Below are 15,501 nucleotides of genomic sequence, written 5' to 3' on the forward strand. Positions count from 1 at the left end.
AATATCCAAAAATAATGGTTTTTCTGTATACTAGCAATGAGCACATGGACACATACATTAAAAATAACATAACTGCTCAAAAGAAAAAAACATGTAAATCTAATAAAACTAGTATAGGCTGGGTATGTTAAAAAGTACATAGTGCTGATGAAAGAAATCACAGAAGATCAAAATAAATATATTGGAAGACTGAATATAATAAATATGTTTATTCACCCTAATTTGATATACACTTTTAACCCCATTTCTATTAAAATTCCAGCAAGATGTTTGTAGATATAGACAGGATTATTCTAAAATTTAAATGGTTGGGCCGGGCGTAGTAGCTCACGCCTATAATTCCAGCACTTTGGGAGGCTGAGGCGGGCAGATCGCTTGAGGCCAGCCTGGCCAACATGTCTCTACTGAAAATACAAAAATACGAAAATACTGAAAATACAAAAATTAGCCAGGCATGGTTGCAGGCACCTGTAATCCCAGCTACTCAAGAGGTCGAGGCATGAGAATCACTTGAACTCAGGAGGTGGAGGTTGCAATGAGCTGAGATCGTGCCACTGCACTCCAGCCTGGGTGACTCTGTCTCAAAAAAATAAAAATAAAAATAAAAAATTTAAATGGGAAGATAAACTAGAATAGCAAAAACAATTTTGAGAAAGAATAAGCCGGGTGTGGTGGCCCATGCCTGTAATTCCAACACTTTGGAACACCTGGAGATTGCACCACTGCACTCCAGCCTGGGCAACATACTGAGACCCCATCTCTACAAAAATAAAAATTAGCTGGGTATGGTGGCACACACTTGTGGTCCCAGTTACTGGGGAGGCTGAGGCAGGAGGATCATTTAAGCCCAGGAGGTTGAGGCTATAGCTATGATCACACCACTGTACTCGGTGACAGGGCAAGATCCTGTCTCTTAAAAACAAAAAAGGAAAAAAGTGGGAGGATTCTACCTGATTTCAAGACTTACTACATAGCTACACTTATCAAGACTGTGTGGTATTGGGAGAAGGACATAGATCAATGAAACTAAATAGAGATCCTAGAAATATGCCCAACTGGGCCAGGGGCAGTGGCTCACACCTGTAATCTCAGCACTTGGGAGGCCAAGGCAGGTGGATCACTTGAGGCCAGGATTTCAAGACCAGCCTGGGCAACATGGCAAAACCCCATCTCTACTAAAAATATGAAAGTTAGCTGGGTGTGGTGGTGGGCGACTGTAATCCGAGCTACTCGGGAGGCTGAGCCAGGAGAATTGCTTGAACCCGGGAGGCGGAGGTTGCCATGAGCTGAGATTGCACCACTGCACTTCAGTCTGGGCAACAGAGTGAGACTCTGTATAAAATATATATATATATATAGCTGGATGGAGTGGCACGGGCCTGTAGTCCCAGCTACCTGGGAGGCTAAGGTAGGAAGACTCCTTGAGCCCAAGATCGTGCCATTGCCACCACACCTGGCCACAAAACACCTATTAAGAGGGAAAAAGACAAAGGCCGGGTTTGGTGGCTCATGCCTGTAATCCCAGCACTTTGGGAGGCCAAGGCGGGCGAATCACCTGAGGTCGGGAGTTCGAGACCAGCCTGACCAACATGGAGAAACCATGTCTCTACTAAAAATACAAAATTAGCCGGGCGTGGTGGCACATGACTATAATCCCAGCTACTTGGGAGGCTGAGGCAGGAGAATTGCTTGAACCCGGGAGGCAGAGGTTGTGGTGAGCCGAGATGGCACCATTGCACTCCAGCCTGGACAACAACAGTGAAACTCCATCTCAAAAATAAAAAATAAAAATAAAAAAAGAGGAAAAAAGACAACCTACAGCCTGTGAGAAAATATTTGCAAGGCCCAGCGTGGTGACTCAACGCCTGTAATCCCAGCCACTCAGGAGGCTGAGGTGGGTGGATCACTTGAGCCCAGGAATTTGAGACCAGCCTGGGCAACATGGTGAAACCTTGTCTTTACAAAAGATACAAAAATTAGCTGGGTCTGATGGCACATGCCTGTAGTACCAGCTACTCAGTGGGGTGGGGAGGGGGTTGAGGTGGGAGAATTGCTTGAACCTTGGAAGTGGAGGCTGCAGTGAACGTGATTGTGCCACTGCACTCCAACCTGGATGACAGAGTGAGACCCTGTCTCAGAAAAAAAAAAAAAAGAAGAAGAAAGAAAGATTTGCAAATGACATACCAAACAGGAAACTTATATTTCAAATATATAAAGAACTCTCAAAACTCAAGGGTAAAAAAAGAAAATCCAATTAGAATGTGGGCAAAAGACATGAAGAGGGATTTCACTGAAGCAGATATACAGATGGCAAATCATGTGAAAAAGTATTCAATGTCATTGGCCATTAGGGAAATACAAATCAAAACTACAATGAGGTATCACTACATACCTATCAAATGGCTAACATAAATATAGTGACAACACAAATTATGGTGAAGATACAGAGAAACTGGATCACTTACACACTCTGGTGGGAACGTGAAATGATAATAGTCATTCTGAATACCAGTTTGGAGTTTTTAGATATGCTAAACACTAAACTACCATACAACCCAGCTATTGCACTCCTGGGCACTTATCCCAGCAAAATGAAAACTAATGCTCACACAAACACCTGTACATAAATATTTATAGCAGGCTTATTCATAATAATAAAAAACTGGAAACAGCCCAGATGTCCTTCAGCAGGTGAATGGTTAAGCAAACTGTGGTATATCTATATCATGGAATACTACTCATCAGGAAAAAGGAACAAACTATTCATACACATAACTACCTGGATGAATCTCCAGAGAATTATGCTGATGGAAAAAGTACCCTCAGGCCGGGCACATGGTGGCTCACACCTGTAATCTCAGCTCTTTGGGAGGCTGAAGTGGGAGTGTCACTTGAGCCCAGGAGTTCAATGCCAGCCTGGGCAACATAGCAAGATCCTGTCTCTACCAAAAATAAAACAATTAGCCAGGCATGGTGGCGTGTGCCTGTAGTCCCAGCCACTCAGGAGGCTGAGGTGGGAGGATCACTTGAGGCCAGGAGTTGGAGGCTACAGTGAGCTATGGAGGCTACAGTGAGCTATGATTGCACTACTGCACTCCAGCCCAGGCAAAAACAGAGTGAGACCCCATCTCTAAAAATAATAATAAAAATTAAAAATAAATAATAAGAAAAAGTACAGTCCCCAAAGGTTACATACTGTATGGTTCCATTTATATAACATTCTCGAAATTACAAAATTATAGAAATGGAGAACACATTAGTGGTTGCTGGGGTTAAGAAGGTGGTGGGTACTGGAGGAAGACTGGGGTGATTATAAAAGGGCAACAGTGGCTGGGCGCGGTGGCTCATGCCTGTAATCCCAGCACTTTGGGAGGCTGAGGCAGGCAGATCACCTGAGGTCAGGGGTTTGAGACCAGCCTGGCCAACATGGTGAAACCCCGTCTCTTCTAAAATACAAAAATTAGCCAGGCGTGGTGGCATGCGCCTGTGATCCCAGCTACTCTGGAGGCTAAGGCAGGAGAATTGCTTGAACTTGGGAGGCAGAGGTTGCAGTGAGCCGAGTTCACGCCATTGCACTCCAGCCTGGACGACAGAGCGAGACTCTATGTACAGAAAAAAAAAGGCAACACTGATGGACATGTTCTGTATATTATCTATTGATGTCAATATCTTGGTTGTGATATTGCAATATAGTTTTGCAAGATGTTATTATTGGGGAGAACTAGGTAAAGGATACAAGGACTTATTTGTATTATTTCTCTGTCTCTCTTTTTTTTTTTTTTTTGATATAGAGTCTTGCTCTGTCACCCAGGCAGGGGCATGATCACTCACTGCAGCCTTCGCCTTCTGGGTTCAAGCAATTCTCCTGCCTCAGCCTCCTGAGTAGCTGGGATTACAGGCACCCACCAACACGCCCAGCTAATTTTTGTATTTTTAGTAGAGATGGGGTTTCACCATGTTGGCCAGGCTGGTCTTGAACTCCTGACCTCAAGTGATCCCCCCACCTTGGCCTCCCAAAGTGCTAGGATTACAGGCATGAGCCACCACGCCTGGCCTATTTGTATTATTTCTTACAACTGAATGTTAATCTATAATCATCTCAATATAAAATGTTTAATTTGAAAAAAATGTATGGATTGGCTTCAGATCCCTTTTGTCTTTTATTTTAATTAATTAATTAATTAATTAATTAATTAATTTTTGAGACAGAGTTTCTCTCTTGTTGCCCAGGCTGGAGTGCAATGGCGCCATCTCGGCTCATCGCAACCTCCGCCTCCCAGGTTCAAGCAATTCTCCTGCCTCACCCTCCCCAGTAGCTGGGATTACAGGAATGCACCACCACGCCCGGCTAATTAGTATTTTTAGTAGAGACGGGGTTTCTCCATGTTGAGGCTGGTCTCGAACTCCTGACCTCAGGTGATCCGCCCGCCTCAACCTCCCAAAGTGCTGGGATTACAGGCGTGAGCCACTGCGCCTGGCCTCCTTTTGTCTTTATATGTCTCAGATTCTTAGAATTGCAAGGAAGGATAAACACATTAATACTGTTGGTGAGAATATTAACTCTCCTATTTCCTGGTCCCTAAAGAGGCCATATTTTTGTAGAGAATGAATTTTTGCATTCAACAAAAATAACTCATTCACCAGGCGTGATGACGCATTCAGTGAGGATGCTGAGTTTCTGAGCATGAGGTAGGTTTTGCCTTACATAGCTGATTCAGATGTCCAATCTTCTTTGCTGGGGTGCTCCAACAAAGGAAGCCTGAAATGCAAAAATTGCTGTGAGGCCCCTGTGGCTGAGGACCGAATTGGGAAAAAGCAATAATGGCCGATAACATTGGCAAGAAACCTCCTCTTCCATAGGCCCTATTGGTCCCTGTTATATATTCTGGTGAGAGGTGGGCAGAGGGACAATTAATGATATTCGGTCCTACTGGAGGGGAGTAGGTAGTAAAGCACCCGGGCCGAGGATGATTTGCTTCCCTTTTATATAATATTTTGGGGACTTCTGGGAAAAATTGAACTTACTATGACTAAGGGATAGGCATAGGAATGCACGGTCTCTTATTTTTGAGACAGTCTCGCTCAGTCAACCAGGCTGGAGTGCAGTGGGGTGATCTCAGCTCACTGCAACCTCTGCCTCCCAGGCTCAAGGGATCCTCCCATCTCAGCCTCCCGAGTAGCTGGGATTACAGGCCCATGTCCCCACGCCCGGCTAATTTCTGTATTTTTTGTAGAGATGAGATTTCGTCATGTTACCCAGGCTGATCTTGAACTCCTGGGCCCAAGCGATCCGTCTGTCTCGGCCTCTCAAAGTGCTGTGATTACACGGGAGAGCCACCGCCGCTGGCCTGATTATTCATTTTTAAAATTTAACATTTATATGGTTTACCGTGCTTAGACTATCTCTGGAATTAGGGAGTAATTGTTTTGAGGGAAACAATTGTTTTGGAGCACCTTGAATGACTGACTGGGGAGACAAGGAGACATGGTTGAATGTCTTTGGTTTTATATTAAAGAATGACTACATTTAAAATGCAATATTAGCTGGTGGCCAGACTTCCTGTGAGGCTGTCTCAAGAGGTTTTTGTTTTTCTTTTTTTTCCAAGTTTTTTCCTGAAGGCTTAAGTCCAGAGAACTGTCACCTTTCCATCTTTGCCATTGGGTCTACGGGTGTTGCCGGCATGTGGGTTACACTTTTAAGCGTATGGATGAAATAGAGTGGATGTAACACTTGACTGGGAGTCAGAATACTTGGGTTCTAGTCCTGGGTGGCCCTAAGTAGGTGACCCTGGGAAAGCTCTTATTTCCCAGGGCTTCCGTTTCCGTATTTGCACAGTAAAGAAGCTGATCTCTAAAGTCCTAGGTCATTTTAACAATTGACCGTCTCAGTTTCTTCTGACCCCACATTTGGGAGGGAGTGCTTCTGCAGTGCGCCGCTCAGGTCTTGAGTAAATACATTTTGCCCATCGGTTCAGGAGCCGAGGCTAAGGGAGGCACTAAGAGGGTGACGGGCGCCCCCTTCCCAGCTCTCCAGCACAAAGCCCTTCGCAGGTGACCGCAGCGATTGGTTCGCGTCTCCCATCTACGGGTCTGTGAGGTCCTTGATACTACTTTTCAGTCCCCAGCCAAATCGATTCCTGGAGTACAGCTGGTGCTCAACAAATACTGAGTGAATGTGTGAGGTAAATAAATGAGAGGTGGACGCTGGCATCCGGGAGCTGCGCAATGATCTAACAAATTTCTGCAAAAATTACAACTACCCCGCCTTTCTCCTAGGCTTCAAGGCGACTGCCGGGTGCGAAAGGAACCGCACACCCCTCAGAGGCGAAAGAAGCGTTTCAGACCGGAGAGGCAGACGGGAGCGCGGAGGGAGGAGGCTCGAGCCAGCCAGTCCTGGCGCTGCGCGCGCCGCCGCCCCTCACCGCGCGCGCCTCTGGCCGCCGCAAGCAAGGCCGGCGGGTGGCGCGCGATCTTCGCGTCGCTCTGGGCCGGCGGCCGCGGCGCCGCGCGGGTGGGTGGGATCGTGGCGGAGCGCCAGGCGCCCAAACAGGGGTGAGAAAGCGCCATGGCGGCGGCGGCGGCGGCTGTGTCCGGTGCTTACGCCGCGGCAAGGTGAGGAGGCCGCCTCTTCTCCACAACTGAGGAGGCCGCAGCTGCCCGCCCACCCGCCTTCCACGCGGGCCGCGGCTCCGGCATGGCCGGGATCATTAAGAAGCAGATCCTGAAACACCTGTCCCGGTGAGAGCGCCAGCGTCGGCCCCCGGCGGTCCTGGGCCCTTCCTGACCCTCTCCGACCTCCCGACGCCGCGCTCCGGGCCCAGTCTCCCTCTCTCCAGCCCGGAGCCGGGACTCCGTGGCAGCCCCTGCCTAACTCGAGCCCGGACAGCTTCTCCCCGCGCCCGCCGGCGCCTACGGTTGTCGCCGCTCTGTGCTTCCCCCGCGCTGGGCCCTCCTGTCCTGGCGCCTGTGCCGCTAGTCTCTCCCCACCCTAACAGCCCCCTGGACTTTTTCTCTCCCCTCAAGGGCTCTCCTGGCCTGGTGTCCCCACCTCCCACACCTCCGAGCAGGTCACCCCGTGCTCCCCTGACCGTCTTTCCGAGGCCCCCACGAAGCCCACTCTTGCCTGCCCGAACCAGCTGTCTTCTCTCTGCTTTCTCTGGCCTTTGGGCCCCTGCCCCTTCCTTCGGGCCTCTGACCGTCCTCCTCTCCCAGATCTTATGCCCCTGCCCGTTCTAAATAACCCTGCTACCAGTCTTGCTAAGCCATTTCCCCTTAGATTTCCAACGCCGAGACTGGTTTTCTCTTTCCCAGGAGCTCCCACCTCCTCCTCTTCTGTCTGACCCTGTTGCATCACCCTTGGAAAAGCCCAGCACCCAGGGCCGTTCCTCTGGACTTCTTTCTCCCTCTTTTGCTTTTCTTTTCATTACACAGCCTAATTGGAGAAAGGTCATGAGAGTTGGGGATAAAGTTTCCGCAACCTTCCCTTTAAGATGTGGAGGTTTTTTGACAGCCTATGAAAAGAACCAACAACGTCCGCTTCTGCTTTGCAGCCTTTTATTAAGCAATGTTATGTCGCTGAATAATTTGGCATGTGGAGGCTGGCCGGCAAAACAGTTTTCAGGTGTAGCCGAGTGACTGCTGAACCCCGTGTTGCGATTGCAGGTTGTCAGAATCAGTGGCCACAAAAATTGGGAGCTAGGTTTCACTTAGTTTTCACTCCTTATTCCATGCTGGAGTTGGTGATGGTTAATACCTTAACCAGCCTTTGTATCTCAAGTGGAGAGTGATCCAAGGCTTGGCTGCACAGTGGTCAGTGGTTTTCAGGAGGTAGGGGTGAGGGGAGATGTCGGTCAACATGGGACACCCAGGCTTGCACTGATGTTTCTTTCTGGGTTTTCTCATTGCTTTGGTAAGCGGTGTGTGAGACGCTTTTCCTGCCACTGCATCCCCTTTTCCTGGCTGACACTTTGATCTGAGACTTTAATTAGTAATTAGACCCAGATCCATCTTTTGGTTAATCACCACGTAGTAAAAGAAAAAGCACATTGGAGGCTGGTGCTGGAAAGTGCCTTTGGACCTTTTACTCAGATTAACGTAATATGTTCTTTTTCAGGTGATAGTAATCTAGATGTTCCATGAGTCTGGTTGTTTTGTGTAAAGATGTAATAGTATTTGGGGCATGACCAAAGATTGCAGAATGGAACAGATAATTTAACCAGAGGAGAATTGTATAATTTGAAAGGACATAGAATTTTAGGGCTTAGAGATGATCTCACCTATCATAGCATTGTTGTTTAAGAGCCTGGGTTCTTTCTGATTTACTTTCTCTAAAATGGGGATAAGAACAGTATCTACTTCAAGGGTACAAAAAAAAAAAAAAAAAAGGAATGAATAAGAACTACTGTTTGTCCAGCCCAGCCAACATGGTGAAACCCTGTCTCTACTAAAATATAGAAATTAGCCTGGCGTGGTGGTGCACGTCTGTAATCCCAGCTACTTGGGAGGCTGAGGCAGGAGGATCGCTTCACCCCGGAAGGCGGAGGTTGCAGTGAGCCAAGATTTTGCCACAGCACTCCAGCCTAGGTGACAGAGCGAGACTCTGTCTCAAAAAAAAAAAAATGTATATTTTAAGATAAAGTATGTAATTGGATTGTTTGTAACTCAAAGGATAAATGCTTGAGAGGATGGATACTTCCTTCTGCATGATGTGTTTATTTTACATTGCGTGCCTATATCAAAACATCTCATGTACCCCATAAATATATACACTACTGTGTACCTACAAAAATTAAAAATTAAAAAAAGATTATCGTGTTACATGAATTAATATATGTAAGGACTTAGCACAGTGCCTAACATACAGTATGTGCTCAATAAAACATGAGGTATGGTTATTTTTTGGATCACAATTTGTGTGACAATTTGATATAAGCTATAGACCTTATCTCCGGAAAAATTCATATATGCAAACAGGTAATTTTTATATAAGTTTAAGAGGAAGGAGCAGTTATAAACCCCTGAAGCACATGCCTGAATCCCTCAAGGCATCTTGGAACTAGGTGAATAATCTCTGATCTAGTTTCATACCTCATTTTATGGCTGAGGAAACTAAAGCCTGGAGAAGATAAGTGACTTGCCAAAGTTACATAGGAAGGTAAGGTAATGGAACAGAACCTAATTCTGGTATACTTTTCTCTGTAATACACAGATATTCTGTGCACTCCTATGAACATAGAGTTTTGTTTTTTTTTTTTTTTTTTGAGACGGAGTCTCACTCTGTTGCCAGGCTGGAGTGCAGTGGCGCGATCTCGGCTCACTGCAACCTCCAACTACCAGGTTCAAGAGATTCCCCTGCCTTAGCCTCCCGAGTAGCTGGGACTACAGGCTTGCGCTACCACGCCCAGCTAATTTTTTTTTTTGTATTTTAGTAGAGATGGGGTTTCACCATGTTGGCCAGGATGGTCTCGATCTCCTGACCTTGTGATCTACCTGCCTCGGCCTCCCAAAGTGCTGGGATTACAGGCGTGAGCCACCGCGCCCAACCTTGTTTTTGTTTTTTAGAGATGGAATCTTGCTTTGTGCCTAGGCTGGAGTGCAGTGGCTCAATCATGGCTCACTACAGCCTTGACCTCCCAGGCTCAAGTGATCCTCCTGCCTCACCCTCCTGAGTAGCTGAGACCATGCACCACCACTCCCCTGGCTAATTTAAAAATTTTTTTGTAGAGATCAAGTCTTGCTGTGTTGCCCATGCTGGTCTTGAATTCCTGGCTTCAAGGAATCCTGCCTCAGCCTCCCAAAGTGCCGGGGTTACAGGGGTGAACCACTGCGCCCAGCCTCAACATACAGTTTTTTCTTTTTTTTGAGACTGAGTCTCACTCTGTCGCCCAAGCTGGAGTGCAGTGGCACGATCTCTGCTCACTGCAACCTCTGCCTCCCGGGTTCAAGCAATTCTCCTGTCTCGCCCTCCTGAGTAGTTGGGACTACAGGCGCGTGCCACCACACCCGGCTGATTTTTTTTTTTTATTTTTAGTAGAGACAGGGTTTCACCATGTTAGCCAGGATGGTCTCGATCTCCTGATCTCGTGATCTGCCTGCCTCAGCCTCCCAAAGTGCTGGGATTACAGGTGTGAGCCACCGCGCCTGGCCTGAACATACAGTTTTTAAAGAAAAATTTTAGCAGTATATGCTTACACTTTCCTTGGCGTACACAGTGCCTTTTTTATTAATAGATGAAGTAGGAATAAGTATCACAGACATTGGGGAAAATTTCTGATTTTCTCAGCATTGGGCAGAGGACTGAGGAGGAGGTCACATTACAGTTGCAATTTCAGGACTCCAGGAAGAGGTGGTAAATTATGAGTCTTGTTGGGGGAAAGGCCAAACTCCTGGGGCTTTTGTGTTTGTTTAGCTTGGAAAAGCTGCCTAATCACATGTGACATTTGTGTCTCTGTGTAGTCTTTACCACATACGGGCTGGCCTGCCTGGGGAGGAACTGTGGAACTATGACTCTGTGGCTTCCCAAACCTGATGGGGAAAGAGAGAGAAGGGAAGGCATACCAAGTTAAATAAAGATATACTGAATTAAATAAATACTGTAGGTGTTTGATAATTACTTGTTGCTGATGATGCCATTTGACCTAGAGGAGAATGGCCCACAGCAGAGACACCAGTGAGTCATATTATGCTGATTTGGACATGAAGTTTTTCAGATGATAAAGTATCTTGTTGGAATGCACCCTCCTTAGTAGTAGAGTATTTTGGTAAACGAGATTTGAAGAGAATGGTATTCAATATGTTTTTCTTAAATGCCTACCCTAGGCCAGGCACTAATCTGGGCACTGGAGATGCAGCAAGGAAGAAATATGAATGCCTTTTAAAGAGTTTAACTCATGGTTTTCATGACTGCTGCTCAATGCAAATAGCTTTAATGCCCAGTATTCATTTAAATAGACCTTGGAAGAAACCTTTTCTTAGAAACACAAAGTAATGATTTAAAAAATATTCAAAATTGATTTTTCACTAAATTAGGTTTTTCTTGTTTTAGATGACCTAAGCTAATGACCTTTCATTATACAAATAAGACGAAATATGATCGATTGTAAAGAAAGGCAAGCGTCTATCGTTAATGGAAGGAGCATGGGCTCTGGAGCCAAACATGCCAGATTCACCTTCTAGCCCTGCCACTAATCAGCAGGGCAGCCTTTTGCAGTGGTGCAATCTCGGCTCATTGCAACTTCTTCCCCCCGAGTTCAAGTGATTTTCCTGCCTCATCCTTCCGAGTAGCTGGGACTGCAGGTGCACGCCACCACGCCCGGCTAATTTTTGTATTTTTAGTAGAGATGGGGTTTCACCATGTTGGCCAGGATCGTCTTGATTTCTTGACCTGGTGATCCGCCTGCCTTGGCCTCCCAAAGTGCTGGGATTACAGGCGTGAGCCACTGCGCCCGGCCCTGAGCCTTAGTTTTCTTATCTGTAAAAGATAAGGAGGAAGAATAATACATACCTAGTAGATTTTTTTTGGCGCGTTGGGGATAAAGTTTTTATTATAGTGCCTGACATATAAATAGATGTTTAATAGAGTCGCTATATAACGTAGCCAAAGAAGTTAGGTCCACTGTGATGGCATGGATGACAGAAACCCAGCCGGCTCTTTTAAAAACCCATCAGGAGCCTTAATTATTTATTTTAAATGACCGCAGGAAATGTGAACCTCAGCGATAGAGACATGGCTGATAGACATGATAGATATTTTGAAAACATCTTAGATGAAATTCAGAGGCATAGAAGATTTCAGCATTTCTTTTGGAGAATAAGAGAGCCTGACTGCAAATTTAGCCCTCTTAGTTCATGATGACTGCCTCCACTCATCATCTTGATGAGCACTGAGGAGCAGCAAAGATCTTAGAGATCATCGGGGCCAGTCTCCGGTTGATAGTAGGAGTTCCAGGCTCAGAGAGGCTGTTTCTTTTCCAAGGTCACTTAGGTGGAAGCTTGTCGGATTAGTCACAACTTCCAGTCATGTTCTTTTTACACTAGACTTTAGTTATTATCACGTTCTTTTCCAAAATAATTATTTCATGCATTTTCTAGTAATAGTTAAATCCTATGTTTCTGTTTCCCTTTCTCATTTTCTTGTGTTGCTTCAGAATAAAGCACTTTTATTTACTTAGCAAGTATTTAATAATAGCCCACTGTGCTAATAAGCACTTTACAAATCTTAAGACAATTTAGTCCCCATAATAACCCTATGAGGTACGTATTAGGCATATTTTATAGATGAAGAAAGGAAGCACAGAAAAGTTAAATAACTTACCCAAAGTTGTAATTAGTAAGTGATAGAGATTCAAATGCAGGCATTCCAATTCCAGAGCTGTGCTCTTCAACCACTCTGCTGCTATAATGCCTCCCATCTATTGAGTGTTTCAAACTGAACATGATCATGTCACTAGCAGCCACCTGAAGAAACAATATTACCAGCATCTGAGAAGCCTCCCACCCTGCCCTGTGTCTCCTTCCAGTCATTATCTCCACCAAAGGGTAACCAATGTCCAGATTTCTAACAGCATAGATTAGTTTTGTCAATTTTGTATTTTATATAAATGGAATTATATTTATACATTTATGTCTGGCTTCTTTAGTGCAACATTTGTGAGATTAATCCATATTTTGCATCAAGTTGTAGACTCTATTTTTCATTGCTGTACAGCATTTCGTTATGTGATAATACCTCAGTTTACTTGTACATTTTACTGTTGATGGACTTCTGGATACCAGTTAGGGCTGTTATGAACAGCGCTACTAGAAACATTCTAGTACATGTCCTTTAAACAAATGTACACATTTCTGTTGGGAATATATGTAGGGTAGAATTTTTAGATTGTAGAATATGTATATGTTTAGCTTTAATGGATACACTAAACCATTTTCCAAAGTGGCTATACCAATTTATATTTCCACCAGAAGTGTGTGAGGGATCTGATTATTTTATATCCTTGCCAGTGCTTTGCATTTTTCATTGTAGCCATTCTGGTGAATGTATTTTTAATTTTCTTTCTCTCTCTTTTTTTTTTTTTTTACTTTGTCTGTGGTAAACAAGATAGGTATTTTCTTTTTGCTGTCAGTTCAGTTTTTAGATTCTGAGGTATTTAAAATTTTAGTCACAAGCAAATATCGGAACCTTGAAAACATAAGATCTTTTTTGGAGTAATGTTCAAATTACAAAGGTACAATGAAAATAATTAGGGTTATTTCTGACCATTAACCTATAACATTTCTTACTTGGAATGGATGTAATGCTTAGCCCTCTGTCAAAATTACAATCATGTACATTAAGAGAAAGGATGGGCTATTCTCCAGGCATTTGGGTTTTTGTAAATATTAGATCTTTAGGCTACCCTGGATTTTGTTTGTTTGTTTTTTTGGAGACAGGGTCTCGCTCTGTTGCCCAGGCTGGAGTGCAGTGCTATGATCTTGCCTCACAGCAGCCTCCACCTCCTGTGCTCCTGTGATCCTCCTGCCTCAGCCTCCTGAGTAGCTGAGACTATAGGTGCCCGCCACCAGGCCTGGCTAATTTTTGTATTTTTAGTAGAGACAGGGTTTCACCATGTTGGCCGGGCTGGTCTTGAACTCCTGACCTCAAGTGATCCGCCCACCTCAGCCTCCCAAAGTGCTGGAATTACAGGCGTGAGCCACCATACCTGGCCTAGGCTACCCTAGATATTAATGAAATAGTTTCATAATTGCTTTGTAATCTTGCCCCATTGGCATAGCATTTTATCTTTATTAAAGAAATGAAAATTTAAATAGCCAGGCATGGTGGTTTATGCCTGTAGTCCCAGCTACTTGGGAGGCTGAAGCAGGAGGATCACTTGAGCCTGGGAGGCCGAGGCTGCAGTGAGCTAAGATCATGCCACTGCACTCCAGCCTGGGTGACAGAGTGAGACCCTGTCTGGAAAAGAAAAAGAAAAGTATTTAAAAGCAATAAAATTTTCAAAGCAGTACTGTAGTATGTATTTGACACACAACAGCATAATATATGGTTCACAGTAATGAAAATTAACTGCTTCGAAAAATTGAGAAGCATGTCAATGTAGCAGAAAGAACCAGGCTTTGGATTCGAAAAGGTGGCTGTGAATTTTGACTCTGCTACTTCTAAGCTAGACATTCAGCAAGTTTTTTAGCTTCTCCAACTTTCAATTTCTTCTTCTGTAAAATGGGCATAATAACGCGTAATGTTTTGAGGATTAGAAATAATGTATAAATCTCCTTGGTCCTGAAAAAGTATTCCATAAACAATAACCATTACTATTTATCTTTACTTATTAGAGTAGCTCAAGAGAGATGACTGTTAGTTTTTGGAGATAGTACTTTTTTTTTTTTTCATTATCTTCAAGGTTATGCCAGACTTTTCCAGATGTCTAATTCTTTAGACATTTAGATATTTGGAAATCACATTTCTTAGTCTTTCAGTACAGAGAGGTTGAGATTAATGCTTTTGCATTGATGCTTGAGGAGAAAACCAAAGTTGTTCCTATTTATCTTTTTGTTTTTTGTTTTTTCATAGCAAGGCATACCTCAAGGAGGAAACTTTGACCTCAGCATAGCTGAAATAGCTGAAATGTATATGTTGGGTTGGGCCTTTAGAGGATTTACTTATACAGTGTCTAAGAAGATAACATATACTTTATTAGGGTGAAAAATTAGAGGTCATTTAGGTACCATTACTTAATACAGAACCTGGTTGAATAATCTCGGTATGGCATTAATCACTGAAAAGAAAGCTCAGTTCTCTATACCCATTGTAGTGTGTCCTCCAAAACAGCAGGGATTGTGCGTCTTGGCTGCTTTGAAATCGGAGAGTTTGAGGATGTGTTGAGTGGGTGAAGTGGGAGAAGATATATGTAGTGAGAATGCATGGTTGGAATTCAGAACTCAGAGAACCTTAGACTTAGGGAGTAATGGGGGTTGTAGGGAGGGGAGGACAAGGAAATCCAGTTCATCCCGTATCTTTAAGGGGCCTTTTAACTCTGTGTGATGAGGGCAAGTATTTGCTACTGGTTGTGAACACAGATATTAAAGTACCGGTGCTGAATACAGATAAATACTGGAAAAGAACATTTCCCAGTATCTATAACCAGTAGAATCAATCAGTATCTATAGTAAAGCAGAAAACTAAAGTGTAAAATATAATATATCTTAGTAAAAGGGTATGTAGTTTGTATCTGTTTGTCACAAAAATAAGATATATATACATAGTGGTGTGATCTCGGCTCACTGCCACCTCCGCCTCCCAGGTTCAAGCGATTTTCATGCCTCAGCCTCCTAAGTAGCTGGGATTACAGGCACATGCCACCGTGCCTGGCTAATTTTTTGTATTTTTAGTAGAGACGGGGTTTCACCATGTTGGCCGGGCTGGCCTCAAGTAATCTACCTACTTGCGCCTCCCAAAGGTTGGGATTACAGGCGTGAGATTACGGCCACCGCACCTGGCTAGGCCTAGAT

The 15,501-nt window shown here is 44.4% G+C and overlaps 1 protein-coding gene across 4 annotated transcripts in view; it reads left to right on the top strand.

Annotated features, from left to right (window-relative positions):
- Window positions 1-6,040: 6,040 nt before the first annotated feature.
- The window catches only part of BLTP3A (bridge-like lipid transfer protein family member 3A), a 91,226-nt gene continuing 81,765 nt past the window's right edge, over window positions 6,041-15,501 (top strand). For 2 of the 4 annotated variants that reach the window (XM_009241769.4, XM_063725213.1), the window contains exons 1-2: window positions 6,041-6,182; window positions 6,277-6,738. In XM_009241769.4, the coding sequence (XP_009240044.2) occupies window positions 6,695-6,738 (44 nt within the window). In that variant the 5' untranslated portion in view covers window positions 6,041-6,182; window positions 6,277-6,694. Of the gene's footprint in view, window positions 6,183-6,276; window positions 6,739-15,501 lie in introns of those variants that run through there. The other 2 variants (XM_009241768.4, XM_054558726.2) reach the window with 2 other exon arrangements.

This window comes from Pongo abelii, chromosome 5, assembly GCF_028885655.2.
Source record: "Pongo abelii isolate AG06213 chromosome 5, NHGRI_mPonAbe1-v2.0_pri, whole genome shotgun sequence".
In the NCBI taxonomy this organism is placed as follows: Eukaryota; Metazoa; Chordata; class Mammalia; order Primates; family Hominidae; genus Pongo; species Pongo abelii.